The 27,171-nt window shown below is 54.2% G+C and overlaps 10 protein-coding genes across 10 annotated transcripts; 6 read left to right on the top strand and 4 right to left on the bottom strand.

Annotated features, from left to right (window-relative positions):
- Positions 1-241: 241 nt before the first annotated feature.
- On the bottom strand, positions 242-1,665 carry RPT3 (proteasome regulatory particle base subunit RPT3; the record flags this gene model as incomplete). The annotated part of the gene is made up of 4 exons (XM_083196881.1): positions 242-1,211; positions 1,269-1,367; positions 1,417-1,458; positions 1,511-1,665. 4 exons carry the CDS (start codon positions 1,663-1,665, stop codon positions 242-244), a joined length of 1,266 nt encoding a protein of 421 aa, XP_083048089.1.
- A 954-nt stretch (positions 1,666-2,619) lies between these two features.
- On the top strand, positions 2,620-3,174 carry ACO1O0_007507 (uncharacterized protein; the record flags this gene model as incomplete). Its single annotated transcript, XM_083196880.1, has 3 exons — positions 2,620-2,776; positions 2,840-3,001; positions 3,059-3,174. The coding sequence occupies 3 exons, from the start codon at positions 2,620-2,622 to the stop codon at positions 3,172-3,174; spliced, it is 435 nt and encodes a 144-aa protein (XP_083048088.1).
- A 1,371-nt stretch (positions 3,175-4,545) lies between these two features.
- Positions 4,546-5,284, top strand: ACO1O0_007506 (uncharacterized protein; the record flags this gene model as incomplete). Its single annotated transcript, XM_083196879.1, has 2 exons — positions 4,546-4,734; positions 4,793-5,284. The coding sequence occupies 2 exons, from the start codon at positions 4,546-4,548 to the stop codon at positions 5,282-5,284; spliced, it is 681 nt and encodes a 226-aa protein (XP_083048087.1).
- Positions 5,285-5,631: 347 nt separating this feature from the next.
- SEC14_2 (CRAL-TRIO domain-containing protein) lies at positions 5,632-6,820 on the bottom strand (the record flags this gene model as incomplete). Its single annotated transcript, XM_083196878.1, has 4 exons — positions 5,632-6,303; positions 6,365-6,488; positions 6,544-6,593; positions 6,653-6,820. 4 exons carry the CDS (start codon positions 6,818-6,820, stop codon positions 5,632-5,634), a joined length of 1,014 nt encoding a protein of 337 aa, XP_083048086.1.
- A 497-nt stretch (positions 6,821-7,317) lies between these two features.
- ACO1O0_007504 (RMD1 family protein) lies at positions 7,318-8,454 on the top strand (the record flags this gene model as incomplete). Its single annotated transcript, XM_083196877.1, has 1 exon — positions 7,318-8,454. The coding sequence occupies one exon, from the start codon at positions 7,318-7,320 to the stop codon at positions 8,452-8,454; it is 1,137 nt and encodes a 378-aa protein (XP_083048085.1).
- A 709-nt stretch (positions 8,455-9,163) lies between these two features.
- ACO1O0_007503 (uncharacterized protein) lies at positions 9,164-11,949 on the bottom strand (the record flags this gene model as incomplete). The annotated part of the gene is made up of 2 exons (XM_083196876.1): positions 9,164-11,639; positions 11,729-11,949. The coding sequence occupies 2 exons, from the start codon at positions 11,947-11,949 to the stop codon at positions 9,164-9,166; spliced, it is 2,697 nt and encodes an 898-aa protein (XP_083048084.1).
- Positions 11,950-13,281: 1,332 nt separating this feature from the next.
- On the bottom strand, positions 13,282-14,604 carry APR1 (proteinase A; the record flags this gene model as incomplete). The annotated part of the gene is made up of 3 exons (XM_083196875.1): positions 13,282-14,216; positions 14,265-14,421; positions 14,506-14,604. The coding sequence occupies 3 exons, from the start codon at positions 14,602-14,604 to the stop codon at positions 13,282-13,284; spliced, it is 1,191 nt and encodes a 396-aa protein (XP_083048083.1).
- Positions 14,605-19,252: 4,648 nt separating this feature from the next.
- wsc1_2 (Protein SLG1) lies at positions 19,253-20,003 on the top strand (the record flags this gene model as incomplete). Its single annotated transcript, XM_083196874.1, has 3 exons — positions 19,253-19,261; positions 19,304-19,930; positions 19,989-20,003. 3 exons carry the CDS (start codon positions 19,253-19,255, stop codon positions 20,001-20,003), a joined length of 651 nt encoding a protein of 216 aa, XP_083048082.1.
- Positions 20,004-21,561: 1,558 nt separating this feature from the next.
- ACO1O0_007500 (uncharacterized protein) lies at positions 21,562-23,748 on the top strand (the record flags this gene model as incomplete). Its single annotated transcript, XM_083196873.1, has 2 exons — positions 21,562-21,617; positions 21,666-23,748. 2 exons carry the CDS (start codon positions 21,562-21,564, stop codon positions 23,746-23,748), a joined length of 2,139 nt encoding a protein of 712 aa, XP_083048081.1.
- A 1,221-nt stretch (positions 23,749-24,969) lies between these two features.
- On the top strand, positions 24,970-26,272 carry FEN1 (multifunctional nuclease RAD27; the record flags this gene model as incomplete). The annotated part of the gene is made up of 3 exons (XM_083196872.1): positions 24,970-25,068; positions 25,118-25,684; positions 25,751-26,272. 3 exons carry the CDS (start codon positions 24,970-24,972, stop codon positions 26,270-26,272), a joined length of 1,188 nt encoding a protein of 395 aa, XP_083048080.1.
- Between the last annotated feature and the right edge of the window lie 899 nt (positions 26,273-27,171).

Here is a 27,171-nt window from a genome sequence, read left to right as displayed (position 1 = left end):
GCAATTCGTGGCTCCGATGCGGAAAGATGATGATTTCGCCAACTCTCCAAAAGTACTTCGTGATGGTCGCATTTTGTAATTATAGTACAATTTCAGCGGCTCTCGAATATCCCCCAGAGAACCATGAAACCCGGTCCATCCATTTCATCTATGATCCTATCCTTGTAAGCCGCCAACACGAACAGGCACACGCCACACCACGCCTTGCCACACCACACTTTACACCCCATCCAACCTGAGTTTACTTGTAGAAATCAAACTTGTTGTCGTCCTGCGTGCCCTTGACCTGGCTTGAGTACGCGTCCTCGAGATCGCTCTGAATAATGTTGTATCTGTTCTTGCGGACGGCGCGCAGGCCAGCCTCCTGCATGATGGCGGCGATGACAGCACCCGAGAGTGGGTCATTTCGGACGATGAGGCTATCCAGGTCGACCTCGGGGGCGAGGCTCATCTTGCCGGCAATGGTGGTGAAGATCAGGCGGCGCTCGCGGCGGTCGCGCAGGGAGGGGAACTCAATCTTGCGGTCAAGACGGCCGGGGCGGAGGAGGGCCGGGTCGAGGGTGTCAGCGCGGTTGGTGGCCATGATGACCTTGACGTTGGAGGTTTGGTCGAAGCCATCCATCTGGTTGAGGAGCTCGAGCAGGATACGCTGGACTTCACGGTCGGCACCAGTCTGGGCGTCAAAGCGCTTCGTGGCGATGGCATCGATCTCGTCGATGAAGATGATGGAGGGCGAGTTCTCGCGGGCCATGCGAAAGACGTCGCGGACCATGCGAGGACCCTCACCCAGGTACTTCTGGACAAACTCGGAGCCAACAACGCGGATGAAGCTGGCCGTCGTGGAGTTGGCGACGGCCTTGACGAGCATGGTCTTGCCCGTACCGGGAGGCCCGTACAGCAGGACACCGCGGGGCGGGTCGATGCCGATTTGCCTGTAGAGGTCGAAGTGCGTCAGGGGCAGCTCGACGGCCTCACGGATCTCCTGCTTCTGCATATCCAAACCACCAACGTCCGCATATGTTACGTCGGGCTTCTCATCAGCACCCAGCATGGCGATGGATGAGTCGGCTTCCGGGGGCAGGATATCGACGAGGGCATTGGAGTGTCTGTGGAGGGCGACGGATGATGACGGCTTGAGTTTTTCGCGATCGAGGGTCGAGAGAATGCGCACGACGTAGTTGGATCCGGTGCTAGACTGCACGATACCGGTGCTGATAAGTGTGTTAATAGAGTTAATTCTAAACGTCGAGGTAGGAAGTGAAGCATACTTCTGGTCGATGGCTTCCATGAACTGGCCGATTACCAACGGCACGCTTTGGATCCTCTTGATCTCTTCCTGAGCTCGCACCAGCTCGCGCTTTAGGCTCCTGTGGGATCTTTAGCCTTAGCCTTCACTGCAAGTGCTGCGTAACAAACCTCTGCTCATCCTTGATATACTCCTCTTGTAGCTGAATGTACCTGGCCACCTTGTCAGCCTCAATCGCGTGTCTCTGTCGACCGCGGGTCTTACTCTAATTGCCTCTGGAGCTTCTTCAGCGAAGCATAATCATCACCGCCATCCGTCGGCAAACCCTCGAAGTTGTCGATGGTCGGTATCGCCGAGGGCGCGGCCTTCTTGTGCGGCGGAACGTGGTTCGACGAGGTTTCCACTGTGATATCGCCCATTGTTGCTGTCCCGTCGGGGAACGAGGGTGAAAGCTTCTGTCGTGTCGGTGTGTTATCCCAGTATGTACTGCAATGGTTCCACTACTTGTTGCGAGGTTGAAACGGTGATGGCGGATCGTGAAGGTGATGGTCTTGCAGCTCGAAGCAGCCAGAAGTTGGAAGATCCGTTGGCGTCAACACCGGCAGCCTGCCCTTGGCACCGACTTAGTCCGGCTTAGTCATTAAGGGAAGCTATTGTACTGGCACGTGATCGAAAACGATGATTGGTCCACGAAGCTCCTCTGGGGCAGGGCGAATGGGCTTGAGGGCCTGCGGGCTTGACATCTCCAAACGCCGTCCGATTGGCCTAGAGGCCGATGTGGAGATTCCGATGGCGCAGAGGTCAAGTGACGGTGGTGGGTGGATGCTTTAGTTGGATGGTCCCCGCCGTTCCCGATACCTGCCGTCGATAAGCTTGCTGTCTTGGACAATGTGGGGGTACTAAGACGGTGGAGGTACTCGTCACTCGATGTCCTATCGCATCATCCTCCATGATGCTCCAGTGATTCACCTCTGGACTCACCGGCCATTTGGCTGTCCGCTTTCCGCTTTCCACCGAGCCTCCTCGCTACGTGCTAATCTGTCCAAGGCATCCATTGCCTCTTTCTAGGTGGGAAGTTTCCGGCCGTTGTGTCCTTGCTCTCAGCGTCCTGATGTGCAGCCTCCCCGCCATCTTTCAGCAGTTCCTGCCCCTCTGTCAGCCTGATTCGAAGCGGCCCTGACTTGGAGGTGTGCCTCATTGCCTGATTATACTTTCCGCCTTCTCCCAACGGCCCTCCACGCTTTCGAAAACAAACATCCTCCCTCCACAACTGCCTCTCCCCCCGTGACTCGGATCGTTCGCCGTTTTGGCCATCCTTCCCATCTCCCATCTGTGTTATATCCAGCCCAACCCCTCTCCGCAACCCGTCGACCATGTCGACTTCCATCGCCATTCCCAAGGCGTACATGAAGGCGGCTAAGCCCATGGCTAGCTCCTCGGGGAGCTCCTACTCCTCTTCGCCGCCTTCGTCAACGGCTTCATCGCCACCCAGAGGGTCTTTGCTGCACTCCAGGCGGCCAAGTCTTCTCAGTATGTTTCTATCCCTCATGTCTTGGCTATGCGTACCTGTGCACATGTTAATCGGGGCTGTAGGCTCGGCCATCTCCAAGCAGGAGTCGACCGTCATTAACATCGGTGATCCCGACGGGCCACCCCGATTGGTGAGCATCCAAGCCGGCGGCAAGAGACGCCATACTAACCTTAACTCGCAGATCACGTATCTCTCCTCAAGCCAAGGCTTTGCCTGGAATCCTGGTGGGTGACAAGAACAGCCTCCTAGTTGCCAGGACTCGGCTAATCCAGCCTCTACAGAAATCTTCCTACCCTCCTACGTCGACTGCGACTATGTTCCCCTCGAGAATCGACGAGACCCGGTCCATGACATCCTACTCACCGACGAGGAGCTTCAACAGATGCTCCCTCAATGAGCACAATTGCTTCGGTACCGATATACTGGACCCAGACCCTCCCTTTAGACTTGGCTTCCTCGCGAACTTCCTTGGCCGGTATCCGTTACTATTATATCTCTACTCAACTGGCGTCTTGATTGGCAGTCCATCTCCACGCTGGTAGATGGACTTTACGACCTCTGTATGATGGGAACACACTGAGGGCGACATTACGGAGTGTACACTGGAGGGCAGCACTGCCCGTAATCTGATTTAACTGGACCAATGCTGTTTGCTTGGTCGTGTTTGGGATTGATATTGCAGGGCGTCTCAAGGAGGAATCACGCTGGTATCCCGTGATGGAGCACCGATACTTGGGGGAGCCCTTGGCGTTTAGCATCTTGAATTTGTCCACTTGAGATTATTGACCAGAAACCTCCTAGTCTGCCCATCTTGAATGCTTGGGGACTTTCGAGACTTCGATGCTGAGTGAAGCTACTGGGATTGTAACACATCTCGTTTCGGACTATAACCCAAAAACGCTAGTACATATCGTCAATGCTACCTAGGTATGCATATTGTCACGATATAACCAATAAATTACGCCATTCATTGTCATAATATCTCTGTGCTTATTTGTATCATCAAATTACAAATATATTGGCAGATCAAAACCCGAACAGACGTTTGTCACAGGCCGAGACGCTTCACCTCACCTCCCAGTGCAAATGGCCCGGGGGGCTACGTCATGACTCACCGGCGATGGCTCGACCTTATCGTCGGCAGAGTGGTAGTTGGGCCGATAGCCCGTCAGTTCTGTATTTGAATAAGGCCCTCGGATCAGCGAAGACACGTACTTTATACAACTCGTGGCTTTCAATCTGGCCACTTACAAGGAGGTTGAAACGATGTCCGACGGTTCACCCTTGCTGGTGCTGCCCACTTGCGCCCCGCCACGAGGCAGGCTACCCCACAGTTGAGGGGCCGGCCATTTGATTCAGGCCCCAAAGCCAGGCCCTGGGACGCCTCATGTTGCTTGGGGCTGATGCTCATGCCACTTTGAAATATACTGGTAGTTTCCCTGCTGCATGGGCAATATTGGGCATCAAGGTAACAGTGGCAAACCTAGACCGGGAGGCACAGAGGTCAAATGCAATAGTGACAGCTCCATCTCGAATCGAGATTGCCTTGGTGGGGTACTGTTGAGCCAGCCTACTGACGTTGCAGGCTTGCAGCTTCCCGTTTCCGGCACTCGGCGCCGCCAAGTGCGTCTGACGGGGATTTCACCTGCTTAGTCATCACCGAAATCAAGGGTCTCGGCTCTAGTAAACATTCGCGACACGCTAAAAGAAACAGACATGTTCCCCGCGACGCTGTAGAGTAACTACACTCTACCGGTCTTCTCCAGCCATGGACGCCGAGTCGGTCGTCGCACAGGTCCAGCGCAAGATCGAACTCCAGAGCCCAGAGGACCTAACCTACCTCATCACCAATGTGCGCAACGCGGCCGCCGCGCGCCTCAATGAGGCCTTCCCCCACGTCGAGGGGCACGACGGCGAGGACGAGCTGAGGAATCAAATTGAGACTCTCGTCAACGAGGTGGGCTACCGCCCACACTTTGCGACCATTTCGAAATGGAAACTGATCATGAACGCAGTACATTGACAAAACATTCACCCTCGCCGCCCCGAACCTCTCCATCAACGGCCTCCCTGTCTCCCCCGACTCTGTTTCGCAGAAGGACGCCTCCGCCGCGCCCGAGCCGGCCTACGAGCCCTTTGACACGCGCAAGCGCCAGCGCGTCGCCGATCTCATCACCCAGGAGGAGAAGCTCCTCGAGGAAGTCGCCAACCTGAAGCGCTCCGTGCCGGCTAAGGCCGCCGCGGCGCATGGGGAATCCCTGCGTGACAGCCTGCAGCGCGATGACGAATTGCTCCATGAGTGGAGTGAGAAGCTGGCGAGCGGCGCAGAGGTGGACCACGTGAGGTTGGACGGCGTCGGCCCGCTAGAGAGGCAGGAGGGCGTGGAGGGCGAATTTAGGGGTGCGGTTGAGGCGTTGGGAAGGCTGAAGAGAGACATGTCCGCTGTTGTGGCTAAGATGGAGAGAGCCAGGGTAGCGGGGGAGTATGTTATTACCCAGGGGCGGTGATCAGCCTTTGCTGGGGGGCGACAGCGTATGAAATTTTATGCATGGATGGAGTTGGGCGTTAGAGATCACGGCTGGCAATGGGTAACAATGGGAGATATAGGGGTTTTATATACCGCGAGAACTCTATTCTATCTTGTCGCAGGGAGTAAGAATTCATAAAGCAGAAAGAAAGAATCACAACATTCTAAACTCGTCCTATTTCTCGGTATCTAACCGGTCGCGCCGTCTCCTTGCTCCCAACATGCATGTTCTGTCTGAATTTACTTCATCAAAGTATAAGCCAACCTGTAAAGACCTAGCTCTCTAAAATAGAGAGTACTCTAGCAGTGGATACGAAAGTACGAAATCTAAGCGGCAACGGGCTGCTTCTCCTCCTCCTTGGCCTCAGTCTTCTCGGGAACCGCAGCGGCCTCGGCACCGGCAGTCGCCTCGGGCTTCTCGATGCTAGAGCCGTTGTTCTGGATAGTCGTATCGTCCTTCTTCAGCTCCCATTTGGGGGGCTTGGCCCACTCGGCCTCGTGCCACGGCCCGGCATCGCTGTTCTCGCAGCCGCCCTCGCACGCGCAAGTGCCGCCAAACTCCTTGGGAAGGCTCTCAGCGGGAACCTGCTTCAGAAGCTCACTCTGGTAGCCGGAGCCTAGGATGTTGATCTTCGAGACGGTGACGGGGTCGAGCCATCCCTTCATGACGCTCCAGACAGTGGAGAAGCCCCAAGGGGCATTGATGAGGTAGAGCTTGCCCAGGCGCTCGGGGTAGTAGTTTTGTGAGACGACAGAGGCCTGACGGACGTAGGAGTAGACAGAGGGGATCTTGGTGAGAGTGACGCCCTTGAGATCCATGACAGTGCAGCAGGTCTCAAGGAGCTTGCCCGCTTTGCGGGAGCAAGCAGGCAGGCGGGGGTCCGCAAGGCGCTCATACTCAACGGCAAGGTTGGACAGCATGCGCTCAGCCGAGGTGATCTTGTACATGGCGGTCAGGTCGATGCCGCCGAGGGTCTCGATGTAGATGGGGCGGCCATCCTGTTATAGGTCAGACATGCACTCGTGGAGCGGTAGGCTGAGGGGGGAGGTGGGGACGAACCTTGTCGGTCTTGTGGTAGAACTGCTTGTAATACTTCTGGATCTCGGCCTTCTCGGGGTATTCCCAGGTCGGAACGAGTTCGTCGAGCTTAGTCTCCTCTCGCCACTTCTCGCAGTCGACGAACCTAGCATGGTCAGCAGCTGGCTCTTGTTCTGGGGCCTGGGGATCTGTTTCCATACATCTGCTTCGCCAGAGCAACATCGAACTTCCGGGCTCGGAGGAATCGCAGCTGTTATTTGCGTGTCAGGCAGGACGGTAAACTCCATAGGTTCCAGGGTACTATCATACCAGAGTCAGGGTGTCAAGGCGCTTAGTGTAGCCTTCCGCCTCCAGCATCATGCGCAGCTGATGCACCTGGGCAATCTGCTGCTCGGTCAGGAAGCCCGCATGGCCATCCTGCTTCTCGGCCGCCGTATAGGGGAAGTCATAGTCGTCGTATTTCGAGTTCAGATCCATGGTGGGGTTTAGGGGGTGGGTGGCGAGGAGAATGAAAAGATGGAGAGGGGTGTTGAGGGATCGGGAAGAATTTAAGGGAAAGGTAGAATTGGAGAAATTGTACGGAGTAGAAAACAAAAATGTAGGATTCTAGACCAAAAGATCGTTCAGGGATCTGTTGGGTGTCTCCTCTGGGTTCCCCTCGATTCCTCCCTTGTTGATCGGTGGCTCCAAGACAAGCGGCGCCAAGCTTTTACTTACCAAAGCGTACTAGCTTAATCGCTGAGTCAGCTCATGACTAGTCACATGGCGATAACACCGCTATCGATTCATGTCCATTGCTTCCCTACGAAACTTGTCCCGACGCCCTCCGATTTCTTCCCGACACCAGATGGCAACGATATGCCACTATGAGGTCCTCTGCCCCGCGGATAGCCCTCAATGTTGTTAGGCAGGTTCACACTTCAGTGGCAGGGCCGCTCCCACGCCGCTCTTTTCACTTGACGACGCTGGCCTGCATGCCCCGGAAACGCAGCTTCTTCACCTCGAACCCATATCTGTCGCAGAACGGTGACGACTCCAAAGCCGCGGTTGAATCGTCGAGCCCCGCGAAGCAGAATGGGGCTGCATCTCAGACGAAACGCAAGGCCACCCGCGCCGCCTCGGCCAAAGGATCGTTGCGTCGGGTAGCCATGATTGCACAGCAGCCCAAGCGAGGGGCCGAGGGGAGGGATGGACAGGAGTCTGAGGAGAGCGACCCAGCAAATCTAGTCAGCGCGACATGCATTGCCGAGAATTTCCAAATGCCTATGGTGTTAGACATTCTCTCCTCGCATGGCTTTGCTATCAATCCCGACGGCATCGACTTCGAGGCCAGTGAGGTTGTCCATGCGCGCGGTGTCAATGGCGGTGACATCTTTGTCTTCCCGTCAGGAACAATTGTCACCTGGTCGTTACCCCCGGATGTTGTCACGCGACAGTTATTACGGGCGGCGGAAGAGGCTCATCCCATACACTTGCGAGAGGTGGAAGATCTGGAGTTCACAATGGACAATAACAGAGAATCGAGCACGATGAAGGGTGACATCGTGGTCCTTGGCACAAGGAGGGAGCACAGGGACGGTGACACGCTAGATACGACGCTGGCCAAGGTTGCCTTCTCTTCTGGTCTCGCCCGTAGCACCAAGCTCGCCGTCCTCGAGAGCGCTCTCACCTGCTACTTCGAGTCCACGCGGCAGATTCCTGCCATCCTCTCCAAAGGCAACGGCTTCCCCTTTGGAAGGCGCTTTATCCTCCAAAAGACGGGCGAGCTTCTCTCCCTACGCGCGCGTCTGAACCACTACTCGGAGCTGACCGACTCGCTTCCTGACATCCTCTGGGACAGCCGCTCCGACCTCGGTCTCGAGGGATACTATGAGCAAGTCGGTCGTGCGCTCGACGTCAGCGTGCGCATCCGCACCCTAAATCAGAAGATGGACTACGCGCAGGAGATTGCCACTGTGCTGCGCGAAATGTCGAGCGAGCAGCACGGCACACGCCTCGAGATAATCATTATCCTACTCATTGCCGTCGAAGTTATCTTTGAGCTGAGGAGGATATTCCTAGAATTGGTCCAAGAACAGGAGGTGGCGCTTGATATTCCTAAGGCCTCGTAAAGGCCAGTCATGTCTTAATGGGTTGTGGGCACATGATAATGTAACATATTATGTACTATTACGGCAATTATGAGTGGATTGATATCCTGCTCTCGGTGTAACACCTAGAAGATACCTTGCCTCCTAGCGAATGAAGTATGAACAATTTCACTCTATGACAATGACACCCGTGCAGGCTCAAAGACTAATCGCTTGATATTTACTAAATCTATTTCGATCTCATGACGGCACACTTCGATCTGATAAAAACCCTTGCAGAAACGTCAATGGTCCAAAATATTGTCCCAATACGAAAAGCAAGTCGGTGCTGCTTCGTACACTACAGCTCTCATCCGGCCCTGAAAATCTCACCTCGTCCCTGACGCAAGGCAAACTCCACGACAGCTATGCCACTTCGAGTAGGCGACTCGGCAGAACATCCTCATACTTGAGAGACCACTTCTAATATCTCCCTCCATCATTGAGCTTCAGCGTCTATTAAAGTTTCAAATATCCACATCCCAACGTCAAATGCCGAGAATCCCACCCACTCCCCACGCGCCCCTTCAACCAAGGAGTAATAAACCACGAAAGACCTCTTTTTGGATAATAAAAAAAAACTCCCTATACACGTTCCACGACCTTCCCAAACGCCCCGGCAGTATTCTAACATCCGCCCCTTCACACTAGGTTACAGAGTTCATACCGACTTTGCCCCTTACAACCATCATCACGAAGGTCTCTGCTGCTGCTGAGGCTGTGGTTGTTGCTGCTGTCCCGGAATCACCGGGAGGGGTACGGGTGTCACCTTATGCGGTGGAACATGCCCGGAGCCCGGGGTCCCGTTAACAGGCCGCTGGCCACCCGTCGGCGTCCCCGGCTTTTGTTGGCCTCCCATCTGTGCTCGCGCTGCTGCCAGCCGGTTCACATCTACCGAGCCGCCCAGCCCGATACCGCCCAGGCCTGTCACTCCTGGTTGGGAGATCTTGTCAGTGAACATGGCGGACCTCTCTTGGGCAGCTACCCTAGCTTTTGCCTGTTCGAGGATCCGCTGTTGCTGAGCCTCGGGAATGACGGTGTGGTATCCCAGCGACGAGTTTGAGTGGTGCTGCCCTCCAGGATTGGGGGTTCCAGAAAACCTATTGCCCTGGCTACCCATTGCCTGGGTCGGCGTCCCGTATCGCTGATTTTGCTGCATGTTAGGCGACGGGCTGTAGACCTGCCTTTGAGGAACCTGGGGAGACATCCTTTGCTGGTGATGCTGTTGTTGGTGCATCCCCGAACCATTCGTGTAAGGCGAGTAGTGGCCCTGCGTTGGCGTGCCGGGTTGCTGGTAAGGGTACCTGGAATTAGGGGTGCCTTGCTGGGGCATCTGACTGAATTGTGGCCGCTGTTGATTCGTATACTGGGGCATGTTCTGGTGACCAAACGGAGTCTGGGCCTTGGCCAGCTGAGTTGCGTACTGGCCGGGGTACCCATTTGGCCGCGAGTACTGGTTCGGCTGCGGCGGCCGAGGCTGATGCGCCGAAGCAGGGAATTGTCGCTGTTGCTGCTGAAAGTTTGGTTGGTAGTTGGGTGTAACCCCCGGCCTGAAGAACTGCTGAGATTGCGATGGTGGCCGAGTGGGGGTGGCATACTGGTTGTTAGGCGTATGGTATTGGTTCGCATATGACATGCTGGGAGTGCGTTGAGGCGGTCTCGCACTGGCCTGCGCCGCTTGCTGCTGCGCTCGCATCCTAGCCTGCGCTGCAGCGTCATCCTCCTCCATGACACCCTTGTACTGATCGGTCGCGATCTGAACCTTGGTGCTGATCAAGAGGTCCTCGAGCTGATCGCCATTCAGCTTAGCTATCGCATAGGGCGGTAGGGTTTTGATGATGAGCGCCAACTGGGCCTTAAGCATCTGGTATGTGGCTTGCTCCTCCTCAGATGGTTGTGGGCCTGAATTCGCCAGCATGTCACCGGTGACCGGGTCGCTGGTTTGGCGGTTCTGGGAGTTGGGGAGGTTCAGGTTGCGAATGCGCTGGTAGGAGGCCAGAGTCTCGATCATGTCGCTGACCTCGTCGAGAATCTCATCCGCCTCCTTCTCATCTGCATCACGCTTGATTCCCATGGCGTCCTCGAGGGTTGGGTCGACAACACTATCATCCCAGTGGTCAATGGCCTCCTGTATAGCTTGCTCATCGACTTCGACCTCCTTCGGGCTTTCGATGGCACCTTTCTCAGCCCCATCCTGCTCGTAGTACTCAATTTCAATCATACTCTGGAAGTTTTGCCTACCAGCCCTCTGCCACCATATGCGCCCAGCGATGTTGGACGGAACCACAGCGGCAGAGTCGTCTTTGCAAGGCGCAAAGCTTGAAAAAGCGCCACGGAAGAGAGCATCCAACTCCGACAATTCCAGTTCAGATGTGGATGGCTTCTTGCCTGCGAGACTCTGCGCACGTTCGTGGTGCCTAGCCTTCGCGCTGGATGAGGGGGTTGCGTGGCTGTAGTCCAAGAAGTGGCCAACGGAAAGTTTGGTGCTAAAGTATGAGTTGGTGCGATATTGTGACTTATCAATCAGCTCGGGATGGTAGAAATCCAGCGTGTTGCCTTTGGCCTGTGTTTTGGGCTGCTTGGGAGGTTGCAAGGGCGGCAGCACCCTTGGGGGCGCAAATAGTTCGCCCAGTGTGGGCGTCCTCTCCTGTGGATTCGAGGCAAGCACTCGAGTCATCGAGACGCCCGCCGGGAGATTCACCTCGGACAAGTCGACATTGTGCGACAAAGGAAGACTGGAGAAAAGCCGGCGCTCTTGTGGCGCGTGTCCAAAAAGAGAGAGTGCCACCTCAGCATTGGCAAACGCGTCTACTTGATCCTGCTCGCCAGGCTGATCGACGGAGGGGGTTTGCGGGTACGCTTCCTCGCGGCGGAGGAGGTCCATCGCGTTCTTCTTAAAATTGCGAATTCGAGTCGCCGCATCGGGCTTGGATGGCTTATCGCCATTTTCAGATGACGCCTCCTCAATATCAACCAGGGAGGCCTTGATAGCAGATGCTAAATCGGCTGTCAGGTCGCTCAGTCTGTCGTAGGCGCTGGCAGCAACCTTGTCGGAGATGCTGCGGGACGACGGAGGCTCGGCAGACTTCTGGCGCTTCGTCTCGGGCTCATCCTCTGATACAGGATCTGGGAGTGGGCGCTTTAGGATGGGGGGCTCGATGTCGATGCTGTTGAGGGATGGGTCAGCCCTGGAAAGAAGGGGGGGCGGAGAAGACTGCCCACGCCATTTGTCGCGGCAGATGAAGGCTCGACATACCTGCTTAGGGCCTCGAAACAATACTTGACCAATTCCCGCTGGTCTCGTGTGGGCGGCGGGCTGGCGTCGATGAGCGCAGAGGGCTTCTCGTCCTCAACGTCAATGCCCTCGCCATCGTCAGTGGAGTCGCGTTTCCTCTTGCCGGGTGCGACGGGTTGGCTGGCCCCGGTGCTATCGAGGGCGTGCGTGCCGTTAGGACCTATGACAGTTGGTTGCGCCATGCCAGGCGTGTATCGTGTGTGGTTGTTGGAAATGGGCGTCGTGGTGGTGAAATTTGCTGGGCTGCCGCGCCTTGTCGCGATACGCGCGGGCAGTGCGGTTCCAGGTCCAGGTGTAGGCCACTCGCTATTAGCACCTCAACCTCACTTCATTAGACTGAATTGGTGCACGCCTAGAAAAAAACAGCCTGTTGTCGAGTGCAACGCAGTCGGCATCCAAAACCAGAATACGACAGAGGACGATGGAAGGGTCACCTGCACCACCAGGAAAATGCAGCAGGATGGTAATAACTGGCAGATAAAACGAGGGAAATGGAGATTGGAGGGCAAGACTGTTTGCTGCCGGGCAGAAGAATGTGCCAAAGCGCCTGTCTCTGATCGCCAGCGTACCATTCTTGAGACTGTGCCAGTGGCTGGCTACGCACCAGCGCTAGTGCCTTTTGGGTTAAAGTCTAAAATAGGTTGCACGTGATTTGACTCCACGGACCTCCACCACACGGTACTATGTAAGTTACCACCTACTTATGTAGTCCATACCACCCACCATAGCATCAAAGCTATCAAGGGCAAGACGTAGCTCGTAATATGACTAAAGCAGTAATTTACCTGCCTCGCCGTCATCAACGCCACAAGCCATCAAAGCCAGAATTACCTATCTGAACAGAATTATGTCAACTAAATCGTCACTGATAGGCCCTAGTATCCACGTATTGTCCCAGCCGACTCCTAGCATTAAGCCACTCCACCGGGATTACAGAGCATGCTCTCATCTCTACACACGGCTCGGATCTATGAATCCTAATTTTATACCAGATACTTGCGGTAGCTTACTAGAGGCGTCGAAGCAGGGATGGCCTACAGATTGCCAAATTGTAAAGACTGGAGCAACTCGGTATTGTCTATGGAGTGCCGATGTTCCTCCTATAGATGCCGTCACAATAAGTAGAGGAATACCATCGTTGGGGGTTGCAGCCCAAATAGGGGTTTAAACCAAAGACCGAGTAACTTCACTCCCTATAAATCCTAGGTACGTCTTGGATCCAGCACACAAAGGTTAAACAGCCCTCCCCAACTAAGTCCTTGTACTATGCAGATGTAGGCTATACTCACACCATCATCGTCACAGCTTAAAGCTTGAACTCTCACGTCGGGTATTCAAGACATTTCATTCAGCAAGCATTCCTACTATCGACTTGTAACATAAATAAGGAGGATTCGCACGTGCAGCCATTTCTGTTGCCTCAGACTCTCACCAACTCCATCCACCACCATCCCTCAAAAGTGTGTAGCATCGTGTCTCTATACTTCTTCAATGCATCAAACTCGCTGCTAAACTTACTTAGCACGGGCAAGACCAACAGCGTTCTTGCCGAGGTCGTAGACGGTGTAGTAGCGGCGGAGGAAAGCATCGCCGAGGATGACGAGGGGACCGGCAGGGGGGGGGATGTCCATGCCCTGGAAGGTCGAGATGCAGCTTCCAGAGACCTCAAGGATGTAGTCAGAGGCCGGGAGACTGTAGTCGGAACCAGCAAGGTTGAAGGTGATGTCGGGAAGCGAGCTCTTCTTGCTGCAGTCAATCGTGTACTGGCCGTTGTAGCCCTTCTTGGCACCGATTTCCTTGTTCAGAAGCTCAGCAAGGTTGGTAGGGAGGACGTTGAGGGAAGTGCCAGTGTCAAGAATGACACCGGTGTCCTCAAGCTCGGCAACCTCATCGCCAAGAGCAATGGAATTGAGGTCGACCTCCCAATAGGCCTTGCGGCGAAGGGGGATATACTCGATCTCACCCTTGTAGTGGTCCTTGTCGACTCCGCCAAAGACAGCCTCGCTCTCGCCCTCGGAATCGGCAAGGTAGAAGGCAAAGACAGGCTCATCGAGAAGGCCCTGATTGACCATCTGGAAGAAGGGGGGGACGATGCCGTTGACGGAGATGCTGTCGTAGGCGAGGCCGAGAATACCATCGAACCGGCCAAAAGCAAAGGCCAGGCCGGGTTCTTTGGTGGCCTCGGCAAAGTCCTGATCCTTGATCTCGAGATCGCCGATGGTAAAGACGTCGTTGGAGACAAAACCACTCAAGCTGCCGGAGCCGTAGTGGATCTCGAAGTCACTGCCATTGGACTTGTATGTAGAAGAGGCGTCGGAGTCGTATGTGGAGTGAAGATAGCAGGCAATGCTACCGCAAGACTTGGAAGGCACCCAAAGGTTGGAGCTGCCAGTGTCGAGGACTACCTTGAACGTCTGGGGAGGGGTTCCGATAGTGATCTCGGAGAAGTCTGATAAGGGTCAGCACCGTACAAGTTTCGCATAAGTGGGAGGCTCACACTGGGCGTTCATGAAGTTGGTGACGGGGACAGGGTGAAGGCCGTCAGACTTGGGGGGCTGGGTGTTGAAGATGACATCGGCGCGAGACTCCGGCCGGGCAGATCCCAGGTACTTCTGGCCGAGAGCCTGGAGTTCAGTCTCGACAGAATAGCCAGCCTGTTATAGCACTAGAGTCAGCAAATGAAGGTAAGCAGCATTGCGGGGAAGGGAGAGAGAGCCTCAAGGCCGACAAAGACATACCAGCTGCTCAGAAAGAGGGACCTTAGTGAGCTTCATCTTGTGAACGCCAGCCTGGGCGGAGCCCAGCAGCGCGGCGGCTGTGATCAAAGTGCTCTTCATGATGGGCTGCTAGCACTCGAGATCCAGCTGGTAATTAAGAGTTAATAAAGAATGTGACGTTTGATGGATAAGCACCGACAACGATGATGGCGCTTCTTGTTGATTGTTGATGGAGGATGGATGGTTGGGGCTGGGGGATGACGCGGGAGATGGAGTAGCTGCCCTGTGGAGAGATGCGGGAGCTGCCAGCACAGGGAGCTACCGGTGACGTGAGACCACTGAGGCCTACTGGTGCACCAGCGCTTGGCTGCGGGGACAACGCAAGGTCCCGTGCCATGGTGCCTCTGGGCTTGGGTTCGGACCAAGGTGGCACCGTCTCCGGTGTGACAGATGCTTCTCAGCCCAGCCTGTCGATCGCTGTCTTCCAACTCCACTTAACAGCCATCACTAAATAATCACTTGGACGGAAGCGTCCTGTGTCATCTCTTGGTCTTCTCAACCGGAATTCTATCAGGCCTCGGGAATATTATTGTTTAGAGACTATTAGCTAGCTAGTGATCCCCCATCAGCCATTCGTAATAATTATCAAACCTTGACCAGGAGAGGAGCAATCCAGCATCGCTCACACAAAGCCCCATTCGATACTAGTCCCGAGACAGATGAGAAACTTCACCAACGGCAGATTTCGCTATAGGTGGGGAGTACTAGTATTTTGCGTGGCACAAAGTGTGTGGTTTTAAAGTTCCCTCGCCTTAGTAGTATGTGTACCATGATACGAGATAAAATTGGTCACCGGAGCCCACTACATCAATTCAGGCTGTACCTCACGGATAGCCGATGTAGCAACTTGAGTGAGGAAGCTCTCCCTACAAGCTTGAAGGTCCTCGGGCTCAGCAGACTGATATCGTGATCCGATGACTCGCAAGTCACATTATACAACTATTCCCTAGGCATCGTCTCCAAATTTCAACCTGAAGACCAACGAGAGTCGATCGACGTACTCCTTATGAGTACTACTTGTACGAGTAGCAGCATGGAGAGGCGGAGAATTTAAAAGCGGTAGGAAACGGACCCAACTGAAACACGGTTCACTGGCAACAGGAATTACCTTGTCAGCGAAATCAACTGACACGCACCCGGATCAAGATGGGCCTGTACGAGTAGTTCCACAGGTGACGACCCGACAAACTGGACAACAAAAAACGTACGAGACAATTATCTTAGTCGAAGCAGAGCCGTTCAACTGACCAGGGTTGCTTCCCAGTTCGAACAATTAACCATATTAACTTGCACTTGGTTGGAACGGCCGTGTTTCCCCCCCGAGGGAATCTGTTACTTGCTCGGTATATCATGAGATCCGCGATGACGCTACTAGTAGTCATAATCGGCTATTACATATTGCCAGGAGGAGGAAGACAGGCAGGCCATCATGTTCTATCAGCATAAGTACAGCCAAGTCGCAGCCATGGGAACTTCTCATAGCAAAGTCTGTTTGACTTGTCAGCCCCAAGCCTGCTCGAATGCGATAGTATGATGTCGAACGAACACTCTTTCTCTCCAAAGAACCCACTGAGGGTGTAATGGAGTACGAGTACGTACTCCGTAATAATAATAATATCCAAGAAAGAGGGTCAAGTGGGGCAGACATATTGAAAGATCTCGAACTCCAAGATCCAAAAATAGCCAAAGAAAGCCGACAACTTCCTCCCACCACAGGTTCCCCATGCGAGCCAGCCTCGAGGCTCAGCAAAGGATCCGAGGTCCGAACTTGTCGAGTTCTTCTAGCAGCACTGCCTTGGAAATGTTGCAGCTTTGCTCATCCGTGCAGGCAGGGGGCGGAACGGCAGGATCCAATTTAGATGCAGCCAATCCCCCGGGAATCTCGGATAGAGGCGATGACACGCTGAAGACGGAATGACCGGAGTCTGGGGCGTGGCTGCTGGCGACGGTGGCCTGAGAGGCAGGCACAGGATCGAATCGGGGGGTGATAATGACATTCCCTACACATCCGAGATACCATCCGAGACCAAACGCGAAAGCTCCCCGAAGCGTTCGTCAACGAGGGCAAGAAGTAATCGGACTCAAAATCGAAGTCGGGGATTTTGATCATATCTTTAGTAGTACTATTACTCGCAGGATACTCGGTGAGCGTTCCAAATCAACGCCTCCGAAAGGATCCGGATGTCTGAGAATGTTTCTCCCGAGAAGCCACTAATCCTCACCGTTCCGTCTTCCCTCCTTTGGTTTGGTGTGCAGGATGGGGCGCATGTCAACCGTCAGCGGGAGAATCGAATCGATTGATGCTGTGAAGCGCATTATATTCAGTGTGAAATATAGAGTAATACGGACACCACGTTGCAGAGCGAGGTGTGCCTTGTACTGGTATAAAAGTAGACTTTCGCTTCCCAGCTACCGGAAACCGTTTCGCGATCCATGCAATGGCTGGCTCATGGTGTCATGCACAGCACAAAATACGAAGGCCGAGAGAGCATGTGAATCCTCCGGCCATCTGCGCAGGACACTCGAGAGCCAGGGGATCGGAGCTGCCGGGGCCTGTTTTGTTCTGTTGAACACTCGTATCGTCTGGCCGCTGGGCAACGCGAGGTATCTGTAGTCATTGTCCAAATGAAGGAGGTCGCTGCGACTGGCAAGCAAATGCTCAAGCATCACTGACGTGAAGCTTGTAATCACCCAGGAATCAAAGACCAAGGCGTGGACGTGGGTTCTTCCCGTTTCCTGGCGTCTCGGATCTGTGACCGTGGATCGGCTTGGCGGGTTTCAAGGCAGACTCGGTGGTAGAGGCAGTCGATCCTAAAGATGTGCCTCATTCAATGCAGAAAGCCTTGCCTTCACAAAGGCGCATAATCTGGCATAATGTTTTACACTTTGTGAAATCTTTATGCTGTTGTGACTGACTGAGCTTGCAAAACCTGCTCCATCGATCTGGCCAGCTTTTGTGAACCGGTGTGAATCACCGTCTGTGTGCGTGTTAATGGGTGTTTCCGCGCAGTTCCGAAGATCCTCGATTCTTCCGCGAAGTACGTAGACGCGTGTGCGACCGTGCGCAACGACTGTTAGGCATTCGCAGAGGACCGAAACTATTCGTACCGACTCAGACAGAGGCTATTATTATGACTGCTCAGAAACACTCCAGCCCCCCCTCTTCTCCCAGGCAGTGGTCCATCATTGATTTCGTTAACGGCTTCGACTTCAACAATCGACGACGGATCGGACCTTACAGTAATGGACATAGTCGTTATGTCTGGATATGAAACGAGCATAATCAGTGTAATGTTGCACAAACTAATCGCTGAAATTGTGAAGGTTCACATTAGACGTCGTGAGAAGCATTAATGGCTCCGTGCAGCGTTTAATTACTGTGGAGACTAGTGAAACGAGATAGGCTCACGGGGTGGAGGGAACGTTTGCCACCGCGAGCACCAAGCTGTTCTGTTAGGCAATGCCAGCCATTGAAGCAATCAGACTTTAACACATGCTGGCGCCCAAGAGGTAGCAGCTACCTCAGGAGCAGCAAATCAGGCGCAGGTGGGGTGGGCTTACCCCTGGCGGGATACCTCGTTCCTGCAGGCCTAGACTGCGACGATTGGAACATCATCGGCCAATGGGTGCGTGGCATTCCAGTTCCTGCGTGAGCATTGGCTGGGGTGGCTTGCGGTGGAGCGGATCCCGTCAGGGGGTGCAGGGGGACAAGCTTGCTGGACCGTCGAGGGAGCGCCGTGGGCGATGCAAACCAACAGGGATAGAGGCAGAAGCAACCAGGGAACCAGCGGCTTCGGGGAGGTCGTCGGGACGGGTTGAGGTGCCCTCGCAGTGGGTGAAGCTGCTGGCCAGTGGGACTGTGACGGTGCCAATGCCAACCAGAACCAGCCAGCGCACCTACGCACCAAATGCCGCCCTGTCGTGACGGGTTAGGGGGGTGTGCAAGCAGGGCAGAATAGAGGCCACCCACAGGCACCCGGCTCGCCTTACTCCCCTTCCCTCACTTCTTCCTCCTTCCCCTGGTCGCCGTCGTCTCGTTTCTCCCCTTTCAACAAAACAGACAGCCACTCCCTCTCACCCACGATAAGTCGCTCGTTCCAGTCCTTCCTTTCCCTCTCCACAATCCAACAACGCCCCGTCAACAATCAACCATCGTGTCTATCCCGAGCAGATGCCTTCTTCGCCCAGCCGACGCTGAGAAGAGCAGCTCTGGTCAATCGTCAAACAGCATTGGGCTCTCGAGCCAACGCAGCCAGCATTTGCCATTAACGACTGCTGTTCTCATTGGATAACACTCTCGACGTGTCGCCTATCTGGCAGACACGACCATCGAAAGAAGACCACGCGATCGAACCTTCGCCCTGTCATTTCCACTTTGGAACAATCGGATTCGCATATTCGATTCACCTTGGACTTCAGCACAGTCTGGTCTGCTGAATCCTCCCAGATTCGCCTTCGTTTCGTTTCGTCGTTTTCGCAATCTCCCACAACAATTACCATGAAATCATCAACAATCATCGCAGGCGCCCTGGTGGCTGCCGCGCAATTTTCAGCTGCTCTCGCTATGGCCCCTGGGAATAGCATCTCTCCGGGCAAGATTGCCCGTCAAGCACCCACTGAGGGGCAACAAGTAGAAGCCGGTAACCCTGCGCCGGGCGCAATTACATCTGTCGGCTGCTACAGCTCAGTGGGAAACATGACAGTCTCCATGAAAGGAGTAGGAGTGTCCTCAGGAAGCTGCAGGACCACGTGTGAGAAGGGCGGGTATACACTCATTGGCCTGCAAGTAACAGACTGTTACTGCGGCCGCTTTATGCCTCCAACAGACACGCTAGTCAAGGACGAAAAATGCAACTTTCCATGCCCTGCGTTTGGCAAGGAAGCTTGCGGAAGTAAGACCCCCAAGCATTACTCGATTTGGAACCTGGGTGTCGACCTGGACCCGCCTGTCTATGAAAAGGAGGAGGAGGAGGAGGTGGTGGTGGTTTCATCGACCACTGTTGCTGCAGCATCAAGCACTGCTGCTGTTCCTCCAGAGAAAACCGTTATTGAGTCCGAGGCTCCCGAATCAGACAAAGACAAAGGCGACGATGATAGCAGCCCCAACGTTGCCGGCATCGTGGCCGGTGTTGTTGTTGGAGTTGTCGTCGTCGCCGGTTCCGCTGCTGGTCTGTGGTTCTTCATGCGCCGGCGACGCAATTCGGAGATTGAGGAAGAACATCGCCGAAATGCTGCAGTCAATGCCTTCATTAGCGGATCCAAGCCGCCGGGTAGCAGTGGGAGCATATCCATGACGGATTCACGTCTTGATCCCGTCATGGCCCACCGGAGGATGAGCGATGGAAGTATTGCTGACAACGAAGATTACTCTCGCAAGATTCTCAGGGTACGTTGAAATCTGAATTTTCCAGACTCTAGTATTTCAACTCCTAACTATGAGCTAGGTTACCAACGCATGAGTTATCAGACCGAAGTGACGAACGCACTCACCTTCTTTACACTCCTACACTCGATATATCAAAAAGAAAAAAACCAACTCCAGTCACCAGCATTCATGGCGTTTTTCGGGATGATGGCTCATCCATAGGTTGGTCGAGTGAATGACCATCTAGCGGCGTTGGGCTCTTGCTTCTGGCGTAGGGATAGAAATTTATTCGATTAGGTGGAACGACTTGATTTGACATTTAGCGCAACGCACGTCGACCGCCTCTATGCCGTCCGCTCCTTACTTGATTACTCAAAGTACCAATATTTGTTTTCACCACCTGGAGCTTGGATACAGCGACGCCTCCATCTCTACAGATCGACCTCTCATTGATGGACTTTGTCACCTAGATCAAGGTGTACACTCAGGCGAGGCACACTGAGGTTTCTCGGCATGGCCCCAGCTATCTTCCAACGCCGCCACGGCCCGGAGCCTACGGGCGTCAGGGTCTCCCGCGTACAAATATCTCTTCAGCGAGTGGGGAGCGTGAACACAGAAGAATCTGACATGGCGAGCGATTTGAGATACGAAAGGAACGAGAGGATGGGGAGCATGGAAAGGGGCCTGGCGAGATCACCAGAAGGGATCTGTTTTATTATATGTTTTTAACTTGTCTTCATCTTTCTTCGGATATGTGAGGAAAGAATTTAGTGTTCGATGTACGTAGGAGCACCATAGCAACTAAGAACACCACGCCAGGTTGCGACCTCATCTCTATGGCCTGGCTTATCTATCTAATTCGCAAACGAATCCCTTTCCAGGCAGGGGATCGGGCTGTGGTTAATGTTCAAACCCTTCCAGATTGAACACTTCAATTCCGGATATAATAAATAGTTTTAGTCGAGCAGAACATTCGCGTTCCAACGTATATGCCCTAGAGACCTAGATTCCTTCCCGAGTCAACATACCTAGATATTGTATAGTAATCCGTACATGAATCATACTAATCAATGATTGTTCATAACTCTCCACCAATCATGTACTAAGGTGTCATCTGTTCTACTCATATTTACTATTCTCTTTAGTAGCCAGGCCAATCCTTCACACGATGCCATCAACCTTCAACGTGGGCCGGGGAAGGTCCCGCGGTCCCCGGGCCACTACATACATACCTACTATTAGTAGGTAGGTATGTATCACAAGAAGAGACAGGAAGCCGAGCAGTCAGCTAAAGTACAAGAGCTCGAATGCTCAGTAACATCTGGAAATTCTGAGACTGAGGGGGGACGCATTTTAATGGAAGGAATGGAAGTGTTGACTATGGGTAAATTTGGAGTATGCATCTTGGATGAGAGTCGGGTGGTTCACGTGATCCACGTGACGGTTGGTGACGGACGGAGCTCGAGAGCTGGTTTCTTGTCGCGTCTAAAAACATTTAGCCCAGAGCAGCTCTAGTAACGTAACAAATCCACCATTCGCAATCGAAGACGCCTCAATCGAAGACTAGCCACTAGATATCTCCTTGCGATCTTGAACTCCCCATTCACCTCCCCAAGGCCAGTGCAGGCTATTGCGGCCCACATCCAGCGAGCATGGCCACCTCTACGATCCCACGGATCCGTCGCACCGCGCAGAATACTCAGTTCACGTTAGTGGCACTGTCTTTATAATGTCTGGCTTGGCTAACAATTTTAAGTTATGATCTTTCTCGGCGTATCAACGATGTACAAACATACCCTTACCAATCTCCCCAGGGAGCCAACATTCTCATCTATGGTCACGACACAGGTGTGACGATAGTGTGGCGTGGGGGGAGACGATTTAAGGCTCAGAAGAAAGCCCCCGCGAAAGAGAAACAGAATGGGTCTGCGGATGGCTCAGTCATGATCATCGACTCGGACGATGACGAGCCTCCCGCCAAGTCGCAGTCGGCAGCAAAGTTCAAGGACAAGCCCCAGTTCGAAGAGGATTCCGAAGACACTCCATACCCCGAAATTATACAAACCCTAGACTTGACGCTGGGGACGGCAGTGCTCAATGTAGCTGTCATGCCTTTGTCCACTAAGCCGGAGCACGATGGGTCACATACAAAAGCTACCGCCATTCTAGGGGAGAAGATGATATTCGCGGTGTCGTGCGTCACCAATGATGTCTACCTCATCACGCTACCATTGACACCTCCATCCCCAGAGAGCAAGTCAAGACCTGAGCTAAAGCGTGATCTACTTGCAGGGAAAGCAGGGTCTGGCGCCTGGGGCGAGTCTCTAATCCTTCTGGGCGGGCAGACCAGGCTCAGCGACGGGATCGCCATCGGGCTGGTGCGCCCAGACTCTTCGGAACGTACAGCAAAGCCCACAAGAGCAGTTGTGGCTACCCATTCGCGAGAGGCGTCCGGCGTTCTCAGACTCTGGGAGATTCCTCTGGATACCGAGCCAAACTCCGGACGTGCCATCGAGCCCTTCCAGTCCGAGTTTCTTCCAACACCCCTAACAAGCATCTCATTCAACCCTACCCATAAGACACAACTCTTGGCCGTGTCATCTCCCCACGGTGTGCGAATCTACGACTTCGCCTCGCCGTCTCTGCCACCTGATCCCGAGGCTACAGGCCCATTTCCTGCACAGGGATCTTGGCTGTTAACACTCTACCAGCCGTTTGCTCGGCCGTCATCTATGAGGAAGCCGATTGTCGACGCAGCCTGGATATCACACGGCCATGCTGTCTTTGCGCTGCTCGCTGATGGAATGTGGGGGATCTGGGATATCGACGGTGCCGGGATCGGTACATCGGGGCCAGCAATGTCTACCAAGCTCAAACTAGGCATCCGAGGAGCTGCCCTTACGGCATTCAGCGCCTGCGGGTACTTGGATGGGACAAGCACAATACGCAATGTTGCGTTAAACAAGGAGACGCAAAGCGGGGAGTTTGCACCCATGACGCCTCATACCCGCCGTCAAGCAACCGCTACGATGAGCTCAGCTGTCACAGTAGACCGCCTTGCTACGATTCACGGCGGCATTGAGGTTAAACCTCTACCACCCTCGGGGAAGGCCCTTCCTGGTGAGACCTTGGCCCTCTGGATCGGTAGCCATGAGCATGTAGCCGTCATTCCCGAGATCTCGCGATTCTGGGCTTCGCAGCTCACGAAGGGCCCTGCTGGAGGCGCGGGTTTGTTCGGTGGCGGTCAGCCTACCAAGATGCTGAAGATTCATGATCTCTCGACCGGGCTTCTCGGAGAACGATGCTGTGGCATTAACCTCATCGCAGACCCATCAAGAGCAAATTACAAAACCTACAACGATGGGGGCCTTACGGCCGAAGTGTTGGTACGCGGCGAAACGAGACTTGTTGTAGTCCGAGAAGGAGAAGACGGCCCCGGAAAGAAGATAGGTAGTGTTGTCGCCACAAGGAGGCGTCTCTTCTCTGAGGCCAAGCCGAATCCGATCATTGTCCATGGAAAGCAGCCAAGGGCCCCCATGGCTTCTTTCAACCTGAGCACCGCTCAACCGGGTTCTCTTAGATGGAAACCTTCTACCAATGCCGACAGGGAAACAATAAACGGCGGGGCTACCCAAATATCCATCGGAGAGCCCGCGTCTCGTCCCCGGGTTGGCTTCAACTTTGCGGATACGCTGAACGCAGCGGCCGATACGACGGACGATCAGAGCCGAGATATAGACGCAGAAATGCTCGATATCATGGGAATCGACCAGGCCCTGCAAACCCTAGAGGGCACACAAGGAGCAGGGAGGAGGAAGGTCTTTTTTGGGGAGGACTAAATAATTGGTGACTGACTGGACTAGGATTTCGGATTTTCGATGGTACTGAATCATGACGATGTACGATACCCATGCAAAAGTGAAAAAAAGGAGCGCAGGATATGTCGATGGCGCAGCGACCAGCCCTCCTAAATGTCTCCAAACTCGACAATCCCCCATCAATGAAAAGGCATGCCCTTTCCGCACGGCAAGGTGGAGCGCAAGGAGAGACCCATCCTTGACTGCTTTGTATTCCGAGCGGTATATTAACAGTCGACGGCATCAATAACGAGGTGGGAAGGGTGGGGAAGTCTCTGCAAAGAGACTTCTTTTTTTTTTCTTTGCCTAGTCCGAGGACATCCTGCTATCTGCTGACTCCTAGTAAGCTTGAGACGTTGGGCTTCTGGCCCTTGTTGACGAAGGCTACTACCCAGAGTCGCGGGGGATGTGGCACTTGGGCGGGTGATGGTGATCGTCGAGACATGTTCCGCGTAGTTATCAGGTGATTTGACAAGATTCAGTTCCTTTGCGTGACTGCATTACCTGGCAGAGAAACCGGCGCTTTCACATAGTGCAATCCATCTAGATACACCTAGTCTCTGCTATGACTCCCCTGAGCATTGAAGTTGGAACACTGAGAGCAAACTAGTGAGTGGGCAAGCGGTGACCGTAGGGACTCTATGCCTCGTGTAAGGTAATATAGGAAAGGTCATTCTTTCTATATCCAGTACTTCGTACCTAAGTAAGTAGTTACCTATTCCCCCTGGATTTAATGATACATTCTCCATCTATTCCAGTAGCGCATTCCTCGTGTATTTCAATAGTACATTTCTCGTGTACCAAGTGTGTTATTCTTTAAAAATCGAGTACGGAGTACTAGTCTATTATTTGTGTGTTTAATCCCATACTCCTCAGGAATCTCTTCAAGTTCCTCGTGTATTGAGGCTAGCTTCCTGAGTCTTGGGTTTTCTCCACGGGTTGGTGGGGTCCCATCTGGACCCTGGCTCAGAGACGCGCGACACGGCGCGTCAAACTGACTTTGTACCGCGTTGCCTGCTAGTATACTAGAGCAGCTCCAACCCACCTTGACATCTACCATTCGCCCAGGAAGCTCTCAGTTCCAAAGCAACGATTTTCCCATCGACTTCCAGTGGCCTTTTTGTCCCCCTGACTTCTGCTCGATACATAGCCAGTGTCTAGCTTTCTTCTGTCTGCACTTGTGACGGAAGAGCCCCCACCAAGATGGGTATCAAGCAGCTTTTCTCCATCATCAAAGATGAGGCCCCCGATGCCATCAAGGAGGGGGAGATCAAGAACCAATTCGGGCGCAAAGTTGCCATTGTGCGCGTCTTCCCCCCAGCCCCTACTAGTTACATTCTAACACACCCAGGATGCCTCGATGAGCATCTACAGCTTCCTCATTGCCGTGCGATCCGATGGCCAGCAGCTCATGAACGAGACGGGCGAGACGACATCGCATCTGATGGGAATGTTCTACCGCACCCTGCGCATGGTCGACAACGGCATCAAGCCTCTCTACGTATTTGACGGGGCGCCGCCCAAGCTCAAGTCAGGCGAGCTGGCCAAGCGCTTCCAGCGCAAACAGGAGGCCAACGAGGGTCTCGAGGAGGCCAAGGAGACCGGCACGGCCGAGGAGGTGGAGAAGTTCTCGCGGCGCACCGTCCGCGTCACCCGGGAGCATAATGCCGAATGCCAGCGTCTGCTCAAGCTCATGGGCATCCCCTACATTGTCGCGCCGACCGAGGCAGAGGCCCAGTGCGCGGTGCTGGCCAAGGCAGGCAAGGTGTATGCTGCGGCGAGTGAGGATATGGACACGCTATGCTTTGATACTCCCATCCTACTACGCCATCTTACATTCAGTGAGCAGAGGAAGGAACCCATCCAGGAGATCAGGCTAGACAAGGTGCTTGAGGGTCTCAACATGGAGCGGAAACAGGTAAGGCCTCCACTCCTCGTAACAATCCCTCATGGACTTTTCCGCTGATGCAATCCTTTCTGCTAGTTCATCGACCTGTGTATCCTACTCGGCTGCGATTATCTCGACCCGATTCCCAAGGTAGGCCCGAGCACGGCCTTGAAGCTGATACGCGACCACGGCTCCCTAGAGAAAGTCGTTGAGGCCATAGAGAAGGACCCGAAGAAGAAGTACGTTATTCCTGAGGACTGGCCGTACAAGGATGCGCGGGACCTATTCCTAGAGCCGGACGTCCGCCAGGCAGACCATCCCGACTGCGATTTCAAGTGGGATAAGCCCGACATGGAAGGCCTCGTCCAGTTCCTGGTGGCCGAGAAGGGGTTCTCGGAGGACCGCGTACGCAGCGGTGGGGCGCGCCTAGAGAAAAACCTCAAGAGCTCACAGCAGTCGCGGCTGGAGGGTTTCTTCAAGCCGCTGCCCAAGACGGAGGTGGAGAAGGCGGCGCACAAGCGCAAGCTCGAGCAACAACACGAGGAGAAGAAGAAGAAGCAGAAGCAGGAGAAGAAGGACAAGGCAGCGGCCAAGTCGAAGCCACGCGGAGCGGCTTGAGCTTGGGAAAATCTACGGAGGGGAGGCGATGGTTTTATCTTCATCTGATCTGGTCGGATGACTTGACCGTCTCACGAGAAGTTGCGACGTGTGTTTTCTTGCTATCGCTGGTGGTATGGATAAAGTAGGATGGTGTTTTGGCGTCTGGGCGGGCATAAGCCTTTGGAATCAACTACCGTACTATATATCCTCGGATACTTTGACGTGTGTAGAATTGCAGATGCGAATGTGACATGCAGGGTCGATCCGCAAGCATCGAGTATTACTAGTAGGTCTGTATCCGTACTAGGAGGGTATTAGCTCGGGGAAGCACATGGTGGTGATCAGGGGAATGTCCAACAAGCGGCCGACGACCGGACGGCGGGACATTTGGGCACTTGTTGGGGCGGAGGAGAATCCCGATTCGAGATCCAACTCCGTATTTCATTAAAAACGTAGAATGAATGCCCGGCCTGCCGGCCTCGGAAGCATGACCTGCTCTGGGCTTTTGCACCAGATCCATTGGCAACGATGGCGGTGCGATTGGCTGCGCTGGAGCCTCGCTGTGCTCCAGGCGCTGGACCTCGGCAATCCCCAGGGCACCAAAGCCCCATAAAATTCGAGAGCCCATGTCCAGCATCCAGCAAGCCCCCCCCAAGCAGCCCCCATGACATCAGCGTCGCGTTCTTTGGCTCGTGGCTCGTGGGACAGGCAGGCGCATTTCACATGCCAGCCAAGACAGCTCCTGTGGCCAACCTTGGAAGCTGCGAAACTGGTAGGAGAGCAGAGCCCAGAAGTCAGCGCAGAACACGCGCAATGTGACCCGCAACGGGCAACGGCTGGCCCTCGTAATACGACTCATGACCAAGCTGCCCTCCATCTTCCCCCACGGGCAGCGGCGCTCGGTCTGGCCGGGGGAG

This window comes from Amphichorda felina, assembly GCF_050947745.1.
Source record: "Amphichorda felina strain 45539 chromosome Unknown scaffold_7, whole genome shotgun sequence".
NCBI lineage: Eukaryota > Fungi > Ascomycota > Sordariomycetes > Hypocreales > Bionectriaceae > Amphichorda > Amphichorda felina.
Note: the sequence above shows the minus strand (reverse complement) of the source record. Positions and strands in the feature narration are given on the sequence as shown.